The 17,915-nt window shown below is 43.1% G+C and overlaps 1 protein-coding gene across 3 annotated transcripts in view; it reads right to left on the reverse strand.

Annotated features, from left to right (window-relative positions):
* Nucleotides 1-17,915, reverse strand: part of MTMR10 (myotubularin related protein 10) — a 67,062-nt gene that overhangs the window by 16,942 nt on the left and 32,205 nt on the right. For all 3 annotated transcript variants that reach the window (XR_009759061.1, XM_061596008.1, XM_061596009.1), the window contains 9 exons: nucleotides 15,583-15,673; nucleotides 11,207-11,369; nucleotides 10,535-10,622; nucleotides 9,166-9,254; nucleotides 7,951-8,081; nucleotides 3,803-3,872; nucleotides 3,398-3,468; nucleotides 2,490-2,659; nucleotides 573-743 (listed from right to left, as the gene is read on the reverse strand). Coding sequence is in view for 2 of the 3 variants with exons in the window: in XM_061596008.1 (XP_061451992.1) it covers nucleotides 573-743; nucleotides 2,490-2,659; nucleotides 3,398-3,468; nucleotides 3,803-3,872; nucleotides 7,951-8,081; nucleotides 9,166-9,254; nucleotides 10,535-10,622; nucleotides 11,207-11,369; nucleotides 15,583-15,673 (1,044 nt within the window). In the remaining variant the exon portion in view is untranslated. The remainder of the gene's footprint in view (nucleotides 1-572; nucleotides 744-2,489; nucleotides 2,660-3,397; nucleotides 3,469-3,802; nucleotides 3,873-7,950; nucleotides 8,082-9,165; nucleotides 9,255-10,534; nucleotides 10,623-11,206; nucleotides 11,370-15,582; nucleotides 15,674-17,915) is intronic.

The following is a 17,915-nucleotide window of genomic DNA, read 5'->3' on the forward strand; positions in this document are numbered from 1 at the left end:
TATTGATGCCACTGCGTAAGACCCCAGAGCCCAACTGGAGGCAAAACATTTTTGCCGCAAACTACTCCCCCCCCCTTTTAAAAAAAGGTGTTTTTGTACTTGTGCTTGAGGACTTACAGACCAATGGTGAGGAACGAAGTCAACTAGATCTGCTATCTATATAAAAACCTAATGATTAAGACCATGAATCTAATTTTTTTTGCAAAAACAAATATCTAATTGTTTTTTCCCCAGATGGTTTTGCTGAAGATTTATCTAAAGTTGAAGATTAATATTCTAGGGCAAGAAAATCATAGGACCAAAATGCAGTATGTCCTCTGTATGTGCCATCAACTGTGCTGATGATCAAATATTGCCACTATTAATTAAAACTAATTACGCTAATTAGAAATTGGCAATGTCCCACTTTTGGTGTTCAACACACAGACTGCTCCTTTTCATAGTTGTGTGAGCAACACTCCTGTTTGCACAATGATTAGATGCTTCCAACTTGAGCACAACAGGAGGTTTGCCACCTTCCCAACTGAGTGCTGTAGCTGGGACTCGGAGGTCAGACCATGTTTTACACCCACCGTGCTTTGCTTTACTCTCTGATGAGGAGAGTTGAAGAGGAAGGTGCCAAACAGTGAGATCCGTGTGCTGTCATATAGTATCGTCAAGTAAGCTTCGGAAAATTCAAAGGCTGAAGGGCATTGCTCTAGCAGTTGCCAAACACAGTCCAGGAACATCAAGAATAAGGGAGACTGCGATGAGGGGAAATTATGGAGAGACATTACACACCATTAAATCAATGCTGAGAACAAAGAATGTTATAATAAAGGCATTATGGTGCAGGCAAGTGTACAAAATGGAGAAATTTAGCAACACGTATGGAAATAACTACCTTACATGCTGAACCTCTGAGTAGAGACAGGAGTTTATCACTTAGTTGTATGCTGTGTAGGGAATCATGAATGTGGTTTTCTGCCTGGCAGGCAAACCTTCATTCAGTTTCTTGAGGACCTCAGTATTACTTAAAATTAAAATTCTGTCTGTCATGATTACAGGTTTTTTTTAAAGATGATAATAGTACTTTTTGAAGTCCAGACTATGAGCAATGTCAGACTCCAGGAGACTTTATTTCAAATCACTCTTTCCTCTGACTTCAACTAGCTGCGATGTCTGTTTTTATTTCCAACCTATACTAAACCACTGTTCCAATCAACATTTTTCTTTAGATTCTGTTTTGTTATTCTCAATATCACGCTGTTCTAAGACTACCTACAACTAAGATTACAACTAGCTACCACTTCCACTTTGTTCCTTTGATGCTTTTAGCCCAGTGACACTTCTAATCCCTCTTGTAGTTCTGAAACCTTCAGAGATTTTGATTCTTGATAGGACTTGTTTGCACAATCTGTGCATGGCCACTTCTGAAACAGATTTGTGTATAATTTCATGGAATGTAGGAGTAAGCTAAAAAAAGCTGACAACTCCTGTAAGATAAGACATCTTGAGATTAATGAGCAAGTCAACCATCATAGGGTGCAGTTCGCAGTCACATAGAGAAACACAGTTGCCTATGCATGACTCAGGATAGCCAGAAACAGAAGAACTTCCTGCAATTATCTGTTTGTGTGAACAGGGGATATCTTGGATAAAAATGAAAGAATATAAACCTGAAGGTAAGAACCGCTGAATTCTGATTGTGTATATCACATCTCAAACTAGCAATGCTTGTTCAAGCCACCTCTCTTTGTACCCAGCTCACAGACAAGGACTCCTTGGTTTTCTATGAGAACTTTGCCAAATGCTTGCCAATTTCTTTTACAAACAGCAAAATAGCACCATGAAAGCATCTGCCTATTCATGGACCACAATGGGGAGCTTGTGAAACACAGTACATATTTGGCTTCACCCTTTCTTTCAGGTTCACATACGGGAAGCCACAGAAATTCCAAGCAAGGGTGGGCCAGTATATAAGGATATTTTAAGCACCGTCAGACAAGCTAGGAAGATAAACAGGATGATAGCATTCTCCCCATCTCCTGGCTTCTTGAGTTAAACATTTAATATAGGGAGGAAGTTGGTGCATTCAATAATAAGAAATAGGAGAAAATGTTGTTGGTCCCTCTATGAGGAATAGCACATATATTTCCACCAACACACTGACTATTTCTGTACTACTGAATACAACTAAAAATGTTTTCAAAGCTCTCGGGAAATATTGTTTTACTGAGCCACTACTATGTGTTCTTTTGACATGATGCGATGAAAAGCAGGCCAGTTCTCCCCCTGCCTCCCTCTTCCCCAGTGGAGCTGTCCAGAGAAGTGGGGTAGCTCCCAGTCTTGCTGGATTACAGCCCTGAAGGAAAAGTGTGTATCCCAGCACATCCCCCAATGCACCACTTTTTTGCCTCCTGCCCTCTGACAAAGGTCCGCAAATCCTATAATTTCCTTGGGAAAGGCCATTCGGAAAGTACAAACTGTACATTCTTAAGCTCAATTACCTCTTTGTCAGACTTCTTCAGGTGGTTACACCTATCTAGAAACGGGTATCCTGCCATGACCCACTCCTTCTGAATCAGGCTCTGAAAACCAGCGATGGTCCGAAAATAGGGATCCAGCATCACTTGAACAAGGGAAGCCACACAGCAGCTCAGGTCCCGTCCTTCTTCCTCTGGGAAAGTAAAAAAAGAAACGGGGAAGGGAGGAAGATAAGCAATTTAAATAAACAGTGTAGGCACCTGTATTTTGTTTATGTTTATACCACTTTTCAGGTGGAACTCAAAAAAAAGTTTACAAGAGGTTATCACAACAATGAACATTGATTAAAAATGTTACAATAAAATGGAATTGTATTTGTTTAGATGTGATTCAGCATGAACGTTTCTTGTTTCAAAGAGAGGGGATCAGTCAGTATTGGGTCCCCTAAATTACACCACCTCTTGATAGCCAGTTGGGAAGGGCTACCATTTTTACACCATCTCTGAACAGTAAAGCTTCCAAAAAGCATAAGAGTTAAGCCCCCAGCTCCCCCGTTAGTGAAACAGACACCCACCTCTGGAAGCTTCTGAGACTCTGTTAGGAACAATATGGCAGAAAAAGCCTAATTGCAAGGGGGAGGGAGTTGTGTGCAGTTGCATGATATATGCAACAAGAATATCATTCATATAAGCAATCAATCTGGCATAACGTCTAGGACATGAAGTGCAGGTGCATCAGACAAGCACTGGGGAACTGGTAAAAAGAAGGGGAGACTTCCATTTGTGCCATAGTTCAGGGGTCAGCATACAGGAAAGAACTAAATGAATACATTTAATAATGGTGTCAGCACTAACTGCTATATGTGCTACATATGCTGGCATGTCTGCAGCATCATCAACATGCTTCAAAAACTAAAACACAACTGGCTTACCTTGTAAAATTACTGAAACATGCTTATTGTCCAACATGTACACAAGCTCTGCAGAATGCTTCAGGAAGAGTCTAGACCAAGATGACAAAAAAATACCTTCATTAATTTACTTAAATTATTAAAAACTAGTCAATACTCAATGCCCACTGTTATCTTTATTTTGGGATGAACCCCTGTGGTTAGTTGCATATTGGCCAATATTTGCAGAGATAAACTAATTTTATATCTCTAGTGACAGTTAATTCTCCAGAATCAGGTATGTTCTGGAACATTTTCTACAAAATGTGTAGGCAGAGAATCCATCTGAGTCTTTCGCTTTCAAAGTCAGCTCTCACCCCTTATTTTCTTTTCTGTACATCTAGGACGCAAATCAATCTTTACTTTAATTACCATTTCTGGACATACCTCACACACTCTAGCCAGCGTGAATTATCCAGCAAGGACAACCATTTCTCCTCTGTTTCTTCAAAAGGTTCTGTGATCAGAAGAGAACAAGACTAAATAATCATATTTACCATATTTGTGTCGAACTGCGTATACTGTCTTTGGAGAGTAGAAAAAGAATGATATAGATGCCACATGTCTATTAATGCAGATTAAAACATTGGGAGGGATGGGCAAGCTCTTCCTGAGGATAGTACAAGCTTTCCCATAAGAATATGATGATCTTAATTTATTAATCGCCTTCTACAGCTGTCTCAAGGCAATGTACAATGTTGTTGTTATGTGCCTTCAAGTCGATTACAACTTATGGCAACCCTAAGAATCAGGAACCTCCAAGAGCATCTCTCGTGAACCACCCTGTTCAGATCTTGTAAGTTCAGGTCTGTGGCTTCCTTTATGGAATCAATCCATCTCTTGTTTGGCCTTCCTCTTTTTCTACTCCCTTCTGTTTTCCCCAGCATTATTGTCTTTTCTAATGAATCATGTCTTCTCATTATGTGTCCAAAGTATGATAACCTCAGTTTCATCATTTTAGCTTCTAGTGATAGTTTTATTTATTTATTTATTTATTTATTTATTTTTAAAACTTATATACTGCCCGACTAGCAATAGCTCTCTGGGCGGTGAACATAAATACAATAAAATACAATAGAATACAAAAACATCACAATCTAAAATCAAATTTCATAATCTAAAAAACTGGATAAGCTAAGATCAAATTACAAACATTACAATCATTAACAAAGAATTAAAATGCCTCGGAGAAAAGAAAGGTTTTAACTTGGCGCCGAAAGGATGATAGTATCGGCGCCAAGCGCACCTCCTCGGGGAGACTATTCCATAGTTCGGGGGCCACTACTGAGAAGGCCCTTGATCTTGTCACCGCCCTCCGGGCCTCCCTATGGGTCGGGACCCAGAGGAGGGCCTTCGTAGCAGACCGTAGTGTATGAGTCGGTTCATAACGGGAGAGGCGTTCCGACAGATATCGTGGTCCCGCGCCGTATAAGGCTTTATAGGTTAGTACCAACACTTTGAATCTGGCCCGGAAGCGTATTGGAAGCCAGTGCAAGCGGGCCAGAACAGGTGTTATATGGTCAGATCGCTTCGTTCTTGTTAGCAGTCTGGCCGCCGCATTTTGCACCAGCTGGAGCTTCCGAACCGTCTTCAGAGGTAGCCCTACGTACAGCGCATTACAGTAATCCAAACGTGGTTATCAGAGCATGTACTACTGATGTAAGATCCTCCTTACTCAGGTAGGGACGTAGCTGGGCTACCAACCGAAGTTGGTAGAATGCATTCCGTGCCACAGAGGCTACATGAGCCTCAAGTGACAGGGAAGAGTCTAGAACGACTCCCAGACTACGAACCTGTTCCTTTAGGGGGAGTGTAACCCCGTCCAGGACAGGATATGTATCCACCATCTGATTGGAGAAACCATCCACCAACAGCATCTCAGCCTTATTGGGATTGAGTCTCAGTTTGTTAGTTCTCATCCAGTCCATTGTCGCGTCCAGGCAACGGTTCAGCACATTGACCGCCTCACCTGCAGAAGATGAAAAGGAGAAGTAGAGCTGCGTGTCATCAGCGTACTGGTGGCAACGCACTCCAAAACTCCTGATGACCGCCCCCAACAGCTTCATATAGATGTTAAAAAGCATGGGAGACAGAACTGAACCCTGCGGGACCCCACATTGGAGTGCCCACGGTGTCGAGCAATGTTCCCCAAGCACTATCTTCTGGAGACGGCCCGCCAAGTAGGAGCAGAACCACTGCCACGCAGTGCCTCCAACTCCCAACTCCGCAAGCCTCTCCAGAAGGATACCATGGTCGATGGTATCAAAAGCCACTGAGAGATCAAGGAGAATCAACAGAGTTACACTCCCTCTGTCTCTCTCCCGGCAAAGGTCATCAAACAGGGCGACCAAGGCCGTCTCAGTGCCAAAACCAGGCCTGAAACTCGATTGAAATGGATCTAGATAATCGGTTTCATCCAATAGTGCCTGGAGCTGGTCAGCAACCACTCGTTCCAAGATCTTGCCCAGGAATGGAACGTTCGCCACTGGTCTGTAGCTGCTGAAATCCTCTGGGTCCAGGGAAGGCTTTTTCAGGAGTGGTCTCACTGCTGCCTCTTTCAGACAACCGGGGACCACTCCCTCTCGCAAGGAGGCATTTATCACTTCCTTGGCCCAGCTAACTGTTCCCTCCTTGCTAGTTTTTATTAGCCAAGAGGGGCAAGGATCTAGTACCGAAGTGGTTGCACGTACCTGTCCAAGCACCTTGTCCACGTCCTCGAACTGAACCGACTGAAACTCATCCAACAAAACATGATAAGACTGTGCTCCAGACACCTCACTAGGGTTAACTGCTATAAAATGGGAGTCTAGGTCCCGACGAATGCGTGAGATCTTATGCTGGAAGTGCTCAGCGAACTCATTGCAGCGGGCCACCGATGTATCTACAGTGTCCTGCAGGCCTAGATGGAGTAGCCCTCGGACGACTCTAAAAAGCTCCGCTGGGCGGGAGAGAGATGCCTTAATAGTGGTGGCGAAGTGTTGTCTTTTCGCCGCCCTCACCGCTTCTACATACCGCTTGGTGGAAGCACAAACCAGCGTATAATTGCATTTGTCGGGAGTTCGTCTCCATCTCCGCTCAAGCCGCCTCCTATCTTGCTTCATCGCTCTCAACTCTGGAGTATACCAAGGAGCTGAATGAGCTCTGCAAAGGAGAGGGTGCGCAGGAGTGATCGTGTCGACAGCCCGGGCCATCTCCGCATTCCACAGGTTAGCCAGGGCTTCGACAGGAGCGCCAGTCCTATCAGCCGGAAAATCCCCCAGAGCCCTTTGAAAACCTTCAGGATTCATTAGTCTCCGGGGGCGGACCAATTTAATAGGTCCCCCACCCTTGCGGAGGGAAAAGGTCACTGAAAGTCTAAACTTCAATTTAACTTTAATTTGTTCTGACACCCAATTATTGGTCTTTTTCCCAGTCCATGGTATCTGCAAAGCTCTCCTCCAACACCACATTTCAAATGAGTGAATTTTTCTCTTATCCGCTTTTTCACTGTCCAACTTTCACATCCATACCTAGAGATAGGGAATACCATGATCTGAATGATCCTGACTGTGATACATCTTTGCATTTGAGAACCTTTTCTAGTTCTCTCATAGCTGCCCTCCCCAGTCCTAGCCTTCTTCTGATTTCTTGACTACTGAATCCATTTTGGTTAATGACTGTGCCAAGGTATTGATAATTGACAAGTTCAATGTCCTCATTCTTAACTTTAAAGTTACATAAATCTTCTGTTGCCATTACTTTAGTCTTTTTGACATTCAGCTGTAGTCCTGCTTTTGTGCTTTCCTCTTTAACTTTCATCAGCATTCATTTCTAATCATTACTGGTTTCTGCTAGCAGTATGGTATCGTCTGCATATCTTAAATTATTGATATTCCTCCAGTTTTCACACCTACTTCATCTTTGTCCAGTCCCGCTTTCCGTATGATATGTTCTGCGTATAGATTAAACAAGTAGGGTGATAAAATACACCCCTGTCTCACACCCTTTCCGATTGGGAACCAATCGGTTTCTCCATATTCTGTCCTTACAGTAGCCTCTGTATAGGTTGTGCATCAGGACAATCAGATGCTGTGTCACCCCCATTTCTTTTAAGGCATTCCATAGTTTTTCATGATCTACACAATCAAAGGCTTTGCTGTAATCTATAAAGCACAGGGTGATTTTCTTCTGAAATTCCTTGGTCCATTCTATTATCCAACGTACAATAACAACAGCCGAAAACAAAAAACAGCAGATATATTTAAAACAAAAGAAAACAGACACCCATGCCAGAGACCCATTCATCCAAACAGTAAACAAAAATGTCTTAAATTGTTTCTGGAAAGTGCATAAAGTGGACACCAGTCATATTCAGCAGGAATACCATTCCACAGAATAGGGGCAACCACACTGAAAGCCCTGCTTCAAGTTACTGTGGAGCAGGCTTCGGATATTTTTGCAACTGGCAGGAGAAGCTCTCCTGCAGAATGCAGTGTCCTACTGGGTATACAAGGCGTAAGGGCAACTACACACTTTTTTAGGTTTGGATAACATACCATTCACACATAGTTGTTTGAGTTTGAGAAAGGCAGCCTGGATTTCTTGGATATTTGGCAGACTCTTGTCCAAACCAGATTTGTAAACATCACTTCTCTGTGGATGGCTTCTAGTGACAGCGTTGCAAATCCTAGTATTGAAAAAAAAAGCAAGAGAAATTGTACTGAAGCAAAGTTGGTCATGAAGGGGAAGTTTGTGGAAGTGTCCTGGGAGTACTCCCCCCCCCACTAACGATAAGGCCATTTTCACCAGCTGCCTTGGCACTGTTGCTACTGTTTTGTGCAATGGCAAATGGCTGCTTTCACAAGCAAAGGCAGTTTGTGTGAGACACTAGGCCTTTGCAGGGGTGTGTGCTGAAGATCTACATACTACATGTATCCTGTCCCTGTTCTGCGGCAATACGACATATGAAAGAAAGACCGTAATAGTGGGCATGATGCTGCCCTTACATATGTGGGCCAGGAAGCACAAGTGTGTACAAGTTGCCCATGCTGCTTGCATCCCATGAATGAGGGCCCACCCAGCCAGAGCTAAATGTGAGAAGAGACAGCAGGCCAGGCATAGCAGCAGCAGGCATGCCCTGCACCTGATGTCTCTGGTCATGCAGAGCCTGCACACTGACTGGCTGCATATGGGCTGGGTTGTATGTTCAAAATAGATACTGCTGACTGCAAACATTCCATAAGTTTGAGGCAGAACACAGGCTTCAAATAATTCATTTAACTCCACGTGGCTTTCATCAGCCAACAGAGATCTGATCACAACCCTCAAAGCAGGACTCTTGAGTTAACAATACCCTGGGAGTGCCTAGCTTAGCTAACTCAACTCTAAGGATAGTCATCTCCTACGTCAACAAAATCTCACATAATTAATATAGCAAGTGGCACAGAATTTGATCACTAGTGCAAAACCCTGGAGGTCCCTGCTTTCAAAAGCCTGCTCATGACAGCAGTGTGGAGAAAGGAGATGGTCTAAGAATCACAGGCAACATTTGACAAAGGTCCCACTGTTGGGTGGAAAAGGTTCTGTCCCTTCCCCTGCCTACCTACTGATACTTCTCACAATCAACAGCCAGGCTCCCCTTCACTTGCACCTTCATACATTTCCTATTTGCTTCCACACTACACAAAGAACATAAGAACATGAATATTTTGAAAAAATGAAGCATGCAAATTTGCACTTGCCCACCAATCAAACAATACTGCTATCTTTACCGTTGGTCAATTTTCCGCTGCTGCAATTGATCCTTAATGTTGGCCATTCTCACCAGCGCGCTCCCATTGGCATGATTCCAGCACCACATCTAGAACAAAGTGAATCCTTTACATTGTGAATATAAGGCAAAATGCAAGGCATATAGAGGACTGTATATATTGAACAGGCTTATAACATCGCTCAATCAGACCCATCCTTAGAAGTATATAAGATGTTTGCTATCTTTGTAATTATAGGGAAAAGGGGGAAAGGCTGCTGCTTGTAGCTCCAGAAAGCAGAATGATCTTTCAGCATTTAGTTAAAACGTTTCTATACCTCTGTTCATACAAAAACATCAAAGTGGTTCATAATAAAATGAAAATGTCATCAACAACACCTTCAAAGAAAGCATACAGAAACCAGGGAAAATACAAGAAGTTGGTGTTTGTAGACAGCAAAGACATGGGAAAAGATTTCTAGCAAGCACCCGAAACACACTACCATTGTGAAGTGCAGCCTTCACAAGGCTTAAAGATTCTGCACAATTTCCCCTGTCTCCCTCTCTTTCCATAGCTATTACCTGCCCTCCAACACTAAAGAACTTCCTTTGCTTCCCTCCCTTCACTGTCTTATAAGCCGCACAGGCCAACAGCCCATCTAGTCCAGCATCTTGTTCTCACAGTGGCTAACCAGATGCCTACGGAAAGCCCACAAACATAAGTGCAATAGCATTCGCTTTACGCCACAGTGTGTGTCTTTAAGACATGATACCCTCATCTGTCACCTCCCCTCCCAATGTTGCACTTCATTCAGGTGCAGGGTGGGGTGGGATTCTCCATCTTCCATAACAACAGAACTTAGGATCACTCAATGAAATTGATGATAAGATGATTCAGACAGATAGAAGACAAGACTTCTTAACCCAAGAAATAGTTGATGAAATTCACAAGATGGGGTGATAGTCACTGGCCTGGATGGCTTTAAAAGGCAGATAAACTTCCTCCTCCTTGAACTTGTCTATCTAAACTAATAGCCATGATGGTTATATGGAACCTCCATATTCAGAGGCAATGTACTTCTGAATGACCATCAATAAGGTAGGATTGTTGCCTCTCAATGAGAAACAGGGTGCTGGGCCCTTGCTCTGATCCACCAGGGCTACTCTTATACTTTCCTGGAACTACTGTCTGTTCCTTCAAGGGTTTGGAACAGTTTGCAGCATTGGAACAAGCTGCCCCTTGCACTATTGCATAGCGGAGTTGGCTACAACTTCCATGTCATTTTTCTAAGGGAGAATGTTTTGGTGCAACCTAGTTTGGCTTCTTATCAGACAGTGTGTTCTACCAGCAGTGGCACAACAGTAAGGAACGAAGTCAGCTTCACACTTACTGGCATCCGTCGTCCGGTGAAGGAATAGGAGTAGAGCTTGAGATCTTGATCTGCCAAAGATGATGGCACCACAAAATATTCTGGAAGACTTGGGGACAAGAGAGATAATAATTCCTTGGGAAATGCAATACAAGTATTGTCTTTTTAAAATAGTTCTGTACTTTAAAAAAAATCAAATGCGGCATTTGTCTGAATGCTAAAACCAAGAGTCAAAGCTTCAGTGCTTTCTTTAATCTGGGTCTCTAGCAGAGCATTGACCCTCATTTATCCTTACCCTTATCTGAGCTCGAACACTGTAACACACCAAACAACTGGACATGAGAAAGGAAAATGCTATAACAAAACAAAAGGCATGAGATAAGAGGGAGGTAGAGGAGCTAAGGGGGGGAGGGAAGAAAGGACTGTACTGCTTTATTGTAGTAATGTAAACATCTTAATAAACTATAGATAAAAAATAAATCAACTGCAGAAACCTGAAGATAAACACAAATTACTCCGAACTGTGTTTTCTGTGTTTATTTTAAAAAATGGAACCTAAATTGCATGATCTCAATCGCCATCTGAACAAGCCTGAGGTTTGCCAGCCCAGTGGCTCACAGAGTTATGTACATTCCACACCCAACTCTGCCCCTCAACCCCAGCGTGGTTTCTTGGCCAGAAAGGCAAACGTACCAAGTCGATATCATGTAGCCTTCGTTCACTGAGCACACACGCCATTCCGAGGCCCCTGTCCTCTTGATCTCCCTATCCCAGTCAGAGTAGGTCTCAAACAAGGGAGTCTGCTGGCCACTGCTGCTGCCACCACCTCCAGGATCTATTCCATTCACTTTTTTCACTAGAAGGAAGTTTAAAAAAATGTAAAAAACGCTTTTCAAGAGGTGTCATGCAAATAAACAAAAGTACAATATTTTACAGGAAACATGCAGAGCTATCCACTTCCAATGCTGCTTTAAAGAAAACTGTTCTGTAATCCAGCAAATACAGCTTTGTAGGGGCTAGAGCACCTCCAAATTTTTATATTGTATATTGGGTTCTGCTGGTCTTTGACTGTAATAAAGCAAATCAATCAATCAATCAATCAATCAAGGCAACAGGCTTATTTTCCCTTGTGTGTCTGGCCATGTCTTAATGAACATGAACCTGCACAGAATGGTGAAGCAAACAGGAAGTTCTGGCCTGCCACTACCAGACATCAATTTAGTTTGAAGTGTGTTATCCATCTGGGACAACATGCTATGCCATCTTAAGGAATGCCTGTACAGTAGGGCCCCGCTCATATGTCGGGTTACATTCCAACCCCCCGCTGAAAAGCGGAACTCCATCAATAAAATGGCGCCCGATGCCTGAAAAAAAGCAGAACAAGTGCCGTATGAGTGGGGCCTTACTCTAATTGAAAACTGCCGTATTAGCAGAATGCCGAAAAGCGGAGCCCTACTGTATTAATACAAACTTTGCATGGGCTTCAATGGGTTTCGGATAAGCCTTCCAATATTTTGGGGACAAGCCAACCACCACATTGAAAACTGCCATTCCTTGCCTCAGCCATTCCATTCTTGAGATGGTCTTTAAATGAGCACCCTTCAAATGCTTTCCTCTGCAGATTGCTTTGAGAAAGAAAAAACACTGTGAAAGAGGCTCTCTAGTTTCATTAATAGAGCTTGGTGTTGCAAATCAATTGCCTGTCTTCTTGCAACTGCAGAGCCAGGCCTGAAATTGCAAAGGTAGGGAGGGGACCACTCCAACACTCACACGGTGCACAAGCTGCCTCTCCTTTTGCAGTGCAACAACCCTGAACTCTGAAACTGCAAGAAGAGCTCTCAGAACTCCATGGAGAACAGCCTGCTTCTCCTCTGGCAAGTCCAGCACATGGCAAGGAGAGAGGGAAGCTCAGCCTCCACAGCTCCAGATAATAAAAATGCACTCAACCATGCACCACCATTGAAGGAGGACTGCTTATATGTACATCTGACAGGGAACAGCAGAATTTAAATGGTTTTTCAGATAAAATGAAAGTGAGATTCAAAATTGTTTGCTTGTATTTCTTATTTCCTAAGAACTTTAATAGGTACAAACAGGAGCCTGGGAAATTCCCCATGGAGGCAAAGCCAGCTACAGCCCTGCCTGAAGGATTCCTGCCTTCCCATGTCATCTTTGTATGCTTGCATATGATATTGTGAAAACAGTGAGAAGCTTCCCCACCCCATTCCCACCCTTGCACACAGAAAGCTAGCATGTTAGGGAGAAGCCTTCTAGCCTACCTTTCTCCACAATATGTTAGTCTTCAATGTGAAGGGAAGTTATTGTTGTTTAAAATGTAGTAGTATTTAATCCTGTGAGTCTCCAACTGCCACCTGTAATGTTCCGAGCCATACATTGTTTTCCCACGCCAGTGACATCTAGGCTTGAGTTCCCCAAATTTCCTAGCAGCTGCTACATTCTGATTGGTTGGGGCTAGCAAACATTCCTTGGAACTTTCCATACGAGCAATTTTGAATCAAAGTAGTTCACATTAGGAGTTTCTATCTTCATTTTTGTCTGAGGCAATGCAAGACAGGCAAGCCTTTAAAAAAAAAAACTGGTAAAGGCTTTATACTACTGTTATTTTATGAATGGCCAGTTATGTATGTAAAAAGGGGACATGCCTAGGCACAGATCTGACCAAGACTGGTTTAGCATCAGCAAGTTTGCAGCATTATCATGTGCCTTCTAGGATCCACAAGCCAGGTTGTCTTTGATTTCCACCTGTACCACAAGCATGTTAAAAGAAACAGGGTGTGTCCAAGACATTTTGGGGCTTGAGAAGGAACTGCCAAATGCCACTCAGCACATACTATCTAACAGGGAGTTCTAATCCACCAGGAAGTTCTCTTGCTAAAACCCAAATGCTCTTGCGCAGCTCCCACTCATTTCAGTGCGGGTTGTGCCCCAAAGTCAAGCCTGCCCATCTCACACATTGTGGCCAAACTCCACAAACTGAGAGCTGCCACCTCAGAATAGAACCACTCTGGCATAGAAGCATCAGCTTTTGTATTGGGCTAAAAGCACTGGTTCATTTAAATATTTTGAGAATGGGAAGACTCATCTTCCATGTTCTACATTAGTCACACAATGAAGAACGCAAAGATGAAAATTAAGAGCTAACAATCACTGAATGTACATTACTACATTCAGAAATACTGCTACCTGTTCAGTAATGAGTTTCTTGGACCCCAAGGAGAATATTCAGAGGAGTCTCTAAGGGTTGACCAGAAAACTGCCTCATAAGGGGGTAGATTATACGTTCCCTGATGCCTTGATAAAATATACAGTAAAAAAACACGTCGGGAACTGTTTCGAGCTTCAGTTGTTTACACAGATAGCACCTATCCTTGATAGGAACTTTAGCAAATCTGCCCTCCGACAATTTTGAAGGTAAAATATTGAAAATGTGCCAGCAGAACAGCTCTTCTATATTTAAGTATTGTTAAAAAGTATAAGTACGGCATACGCTGGTTAGAGGCAGACCAAGCCTGGCCCAGTGAGTGTGGTGAACATGGTCCACTGGATAATGGATAGAGCTCTTGGCTGTCCATAATATCTTTTAAACTCTACTTAACAATGGATTTAGCTTGCGCTGGCTCCAAGGACAATAGATAAGAAGGGGACAAGCCAACAGTATTCATTCAACCGATTAGCTCTCTTTTCCAGACAGACCTAAAAGAATAAAGTAGCACCTAATAAACCAGAGACACTGCGGAAGCAGAAGAACATATTCTAAGCCAATGATGAACACAGTATGTCCATGCTAAGCTACTTGATGAATTCAGTCCAGCTTCCAAATTCAAGGCAGCATTAGCAACCCATTTGGGTATACCCAATACGGGACTCAGTTCCTTCTAGAGAAAATTTAAGCCCAGGGAACCAGATTGAAGCTCCACATAGAATCTAGCTGACAACTTCTGCTTTATACCCTTGTAAGACCTTTGCTCTTTTGATTTTGTGATTATGTATTATACAATTGAATATACTTTTAATGGCTGGTTGACCACAATAAAAACGTTACACCCCTCTACATTACTCATTTCTAATAAAAGCAAGAGATATTGCTGAACATGAAATCTGAAGGCCTTCAGACAGGAACAAGGACCTGTGTGGCCAGATGCCCCCTGTGCTGCCGTTGGATCCAGCCTGCAGCCTTCCTCTTCCCTAGTCCTTACACACACCCTGTGTGCAGCAATTACAAAAAAAAAGCTCACATTTGCACAAACGTTATCTTTTTTTCTAAGCCTTATTGCTGTGGGCGGGCCGGAAGACAGACTGTAAGAAAAGGGGAAGGACCAGGAAAGAAATAAGTGTCCCACTGCTAGCTCTACCCCTGCCTACCTCCAACTCCAGCCCCCCCTGTATGCAGCCCCACCCCTGCAGAGATTTCTCCAAAAGGAATGCAGTGCCCAATATATATATAAGTTTCCCCATCCCTGTCAAACATTGTGTATGCTGAGAACTGGGATATCCCTCACCCAGAGGCTTTGCAGCATCACACTAGAAAAGTCCCAAAGGCATCTTGCAAGCTTACCTAACTGACAAGGTTCAGTTGGGGAGTGTCCTTGAGCAGAGAGAAGTGCTCCAACTCAGCAGGAGTAGCCAGAGGTCTGAGTGGGAAGAGCTTGGGCTGGCTAGCAAGCCTCTAGGGAAAGGAGGTATGGTGTTCCCAGTGGCACAAATCCCCCTGCAATACCACCAGACGAGAAACTTACTGCCAAGTGAAGGACAGGGGAACAAACCTGATGGGAGGGGTTTATTTAGGTGCTCAATGACTTGATAAAAGAAGAGGTGATTTCAGGAACTGGAACTGGCATGAATAGATCTGAAATATTTTTTGCATATTTTTTTAACAAACCTCATGAATGTATGAAGAAAAATGTAAGTAGAGGCACATGAATACATTGTAAACCATGCTGATAAACCTCCAAAACAAACCTCTGATTGCCTCAGAAAGCACCTATACAAGTTGGCACCCATGCTGAAAATGCCTCCAAGTTATGTGGGAATGCGAATATCTCAATTACCTGGATTGTGGTATTTCTTGCCCACGTATTCAAATGCAAACAGGAGCTGAAGATCTGCTGGCTGGGAATAATGAGCTATTGCAAGACACACCTGAAAAGAAGAAACCGAAAAAAACTGAAATACATTAAACTGTTGCCTCCACCAATTACTAGAAAGTATCACACTGTATGATATGCTACAACAGGCAAACTAAAATACGTGACATTGTCTAACAAGATATAAGACGTAGCCCTCACGCCATTAAGTACCACCACCTAGTTTGCCTTGTAGTGTTGGTAACGTGACCTAAGGAGCTCTTTAGGTGTGCTCAAGGACTGTGGCATGCCCAATGCACATCAGGAGCCCATATACTAGCATCCATCCCAAAGAATAAACTGCTGTTTGAGAAAACAAAAGCCTGAACCCTACAGATATTTGGACCCCAGCATTTGCAGCTAAAATCCAATTTCCAACCTCATTAAACAGACATATGACTATGCTTTCCCTTTCTTTTGTTCTCTGACATATTGTGGGGGGGGGAGTCTAAAACAGTGCTAGAATCAACCATGACTTATTCTTAGCTTTGACATTTTTCAGAAGAGGGTTTCACTCGTTCTTCATCCAGTGATTCCTCTATGTATCTTGCCACCCTATCTTGGGATGTAAAACTGCAGATAGGCTTGAAATAGGAAAACTTTTCTCCCACTTAAAAAAATAAAGAAGAAATTTGGGGGAATAATGTAAATATACATAATACTTCCAATATAAATTTACTGTGCTGCTTTAACAACAGGAAATGTATCACATATAATTTATATAAAATTGTACCTTTCAGTGCATTTCTGAAATTTAAGTTTATTTGTCTCTAGGTTTTATTTAATAACCAGTATACAAAACGGCCACATTTGTACATAATGCTAAACCATAATTTTGTGTTACTAGGATTAAGAAAGAGCCACAGAAAGGGCAGCACTTCCATGATCTCTCCCTTCCTATACACAGCCAGGAGTTCAGAAGCTTCCACTTTTGATTAATCCCAGCATGCTGGGACTGAAACTGTGGTTAACGCTGGCTTGTTTATATGAACTATAGTTAATAGTTAATGGGGTTGATTAAAAGTGGAGGTGCAAGCTTTCAAACTCCTTCTCCCAGCCACATGAGTCAGGGTGTGTGTGCATGCATGTGTGTGTAAGCCTGAGGCTCGCTACAGCTTGTGCATGCCACACTAATAAAATGTAGCCAATGTTAAATCCAGTAGGGCCCCGCTTTATGGCGCTTCACTTTACAGCGCTTCGCTAATGCCGCGGTCTCAATTGGACGCAATTAGACTAAAGCCCCACTCATACGGCGCTTGTTCCGCTTTTACAGTGGTTTTCGGGCATCACATGCCTTTCTATTCAATGAGTTCCGCTTTTCAGTGGTTTTTGCTTTTCAGTGGGGGTCCGGAATGTAACCCGCCATATGAGTGGGGCCCTACTGTATGTTCCAGTAATTGTACACTAAAGTAGTGATGTATCTTATGTTTCTGCTAGCTGGAAAACTGTATTTTCATCCCACATCCTAGCTATCAACAGTGGAACAAACAAGAGAGAGGCTTTGTTATCTGAGCTTAGAAACTATATGTGGGCCTCAACAGTATCATACCGTACCATAAGAAACTCTTAATTTTTTCCCCAGAGAAAAAGTTCAGAAAACACGCCTCCCTAGAATTAAGTAGCAGCAATAAATTTGGCTATTCACTTCAATGTATGCCTCCACAGACAGTAAGCTGCAATTCAATGAACTTACCCAGGAGTAATGCATCTGAGAAGTTTCTTGAGCAACTTAACTCCAACGCATCCTCGGCTTCCAGCTGCCATAATTCTTTTCCGTCAATCTTTCCATTGGCAAGCCTCCCCCAGACAGGTTTACAGCCATGTTGCTCACCTCTGTCTGATACAATCAATCAAGCTGCCCTCTGGAACTCCGTCTGCCGTTCAGACCAGCAACTTACTCCCGTGTAATGCGCTGTGGATCTGGGCCCATAACCCCTGTTGACGTGTGTGCGTTGTTGCGTGGAACAGCATACGTTACGTTGGAGTTAAGTTGCTCAAGAAACTTCTCAGATGCATTAGATCAGGTTATGCTGTTTCACGCAACAACGCACACACGTCAACAGGGGTTATGGGCCCAGATCCACAGCGCATTACACGGGAGTAAGTTGCTGGTCTGAACGGCAGACGGAGTTCCAGAGGGCAGCTTGATTGATTGTACCAGACAGAGGTGAGCAACATGGCTGTAAACCTGTCTGGGGGAGGCTTGCCAATGGAAAGATTGACGGAAAAGAATTATGGCAGCTGGAAGCCGAGGATGA

This window comes from Rhineura floridana, chromosome 14 (genome assembly GCF_030035675.1).
Source record: "Rhineura floridana isolate rRhiFlo1 chromosome 14, rRhiFlo1.hap2, whole genome shotgun sequence".
NCBI classification, from domain to species: domain Eukaryota; kingdom Metazoa; phylum Chordata; class Lepidosauria; order Squamata; family Rhineuridae; genus Rhineura; species Rhineura floridana.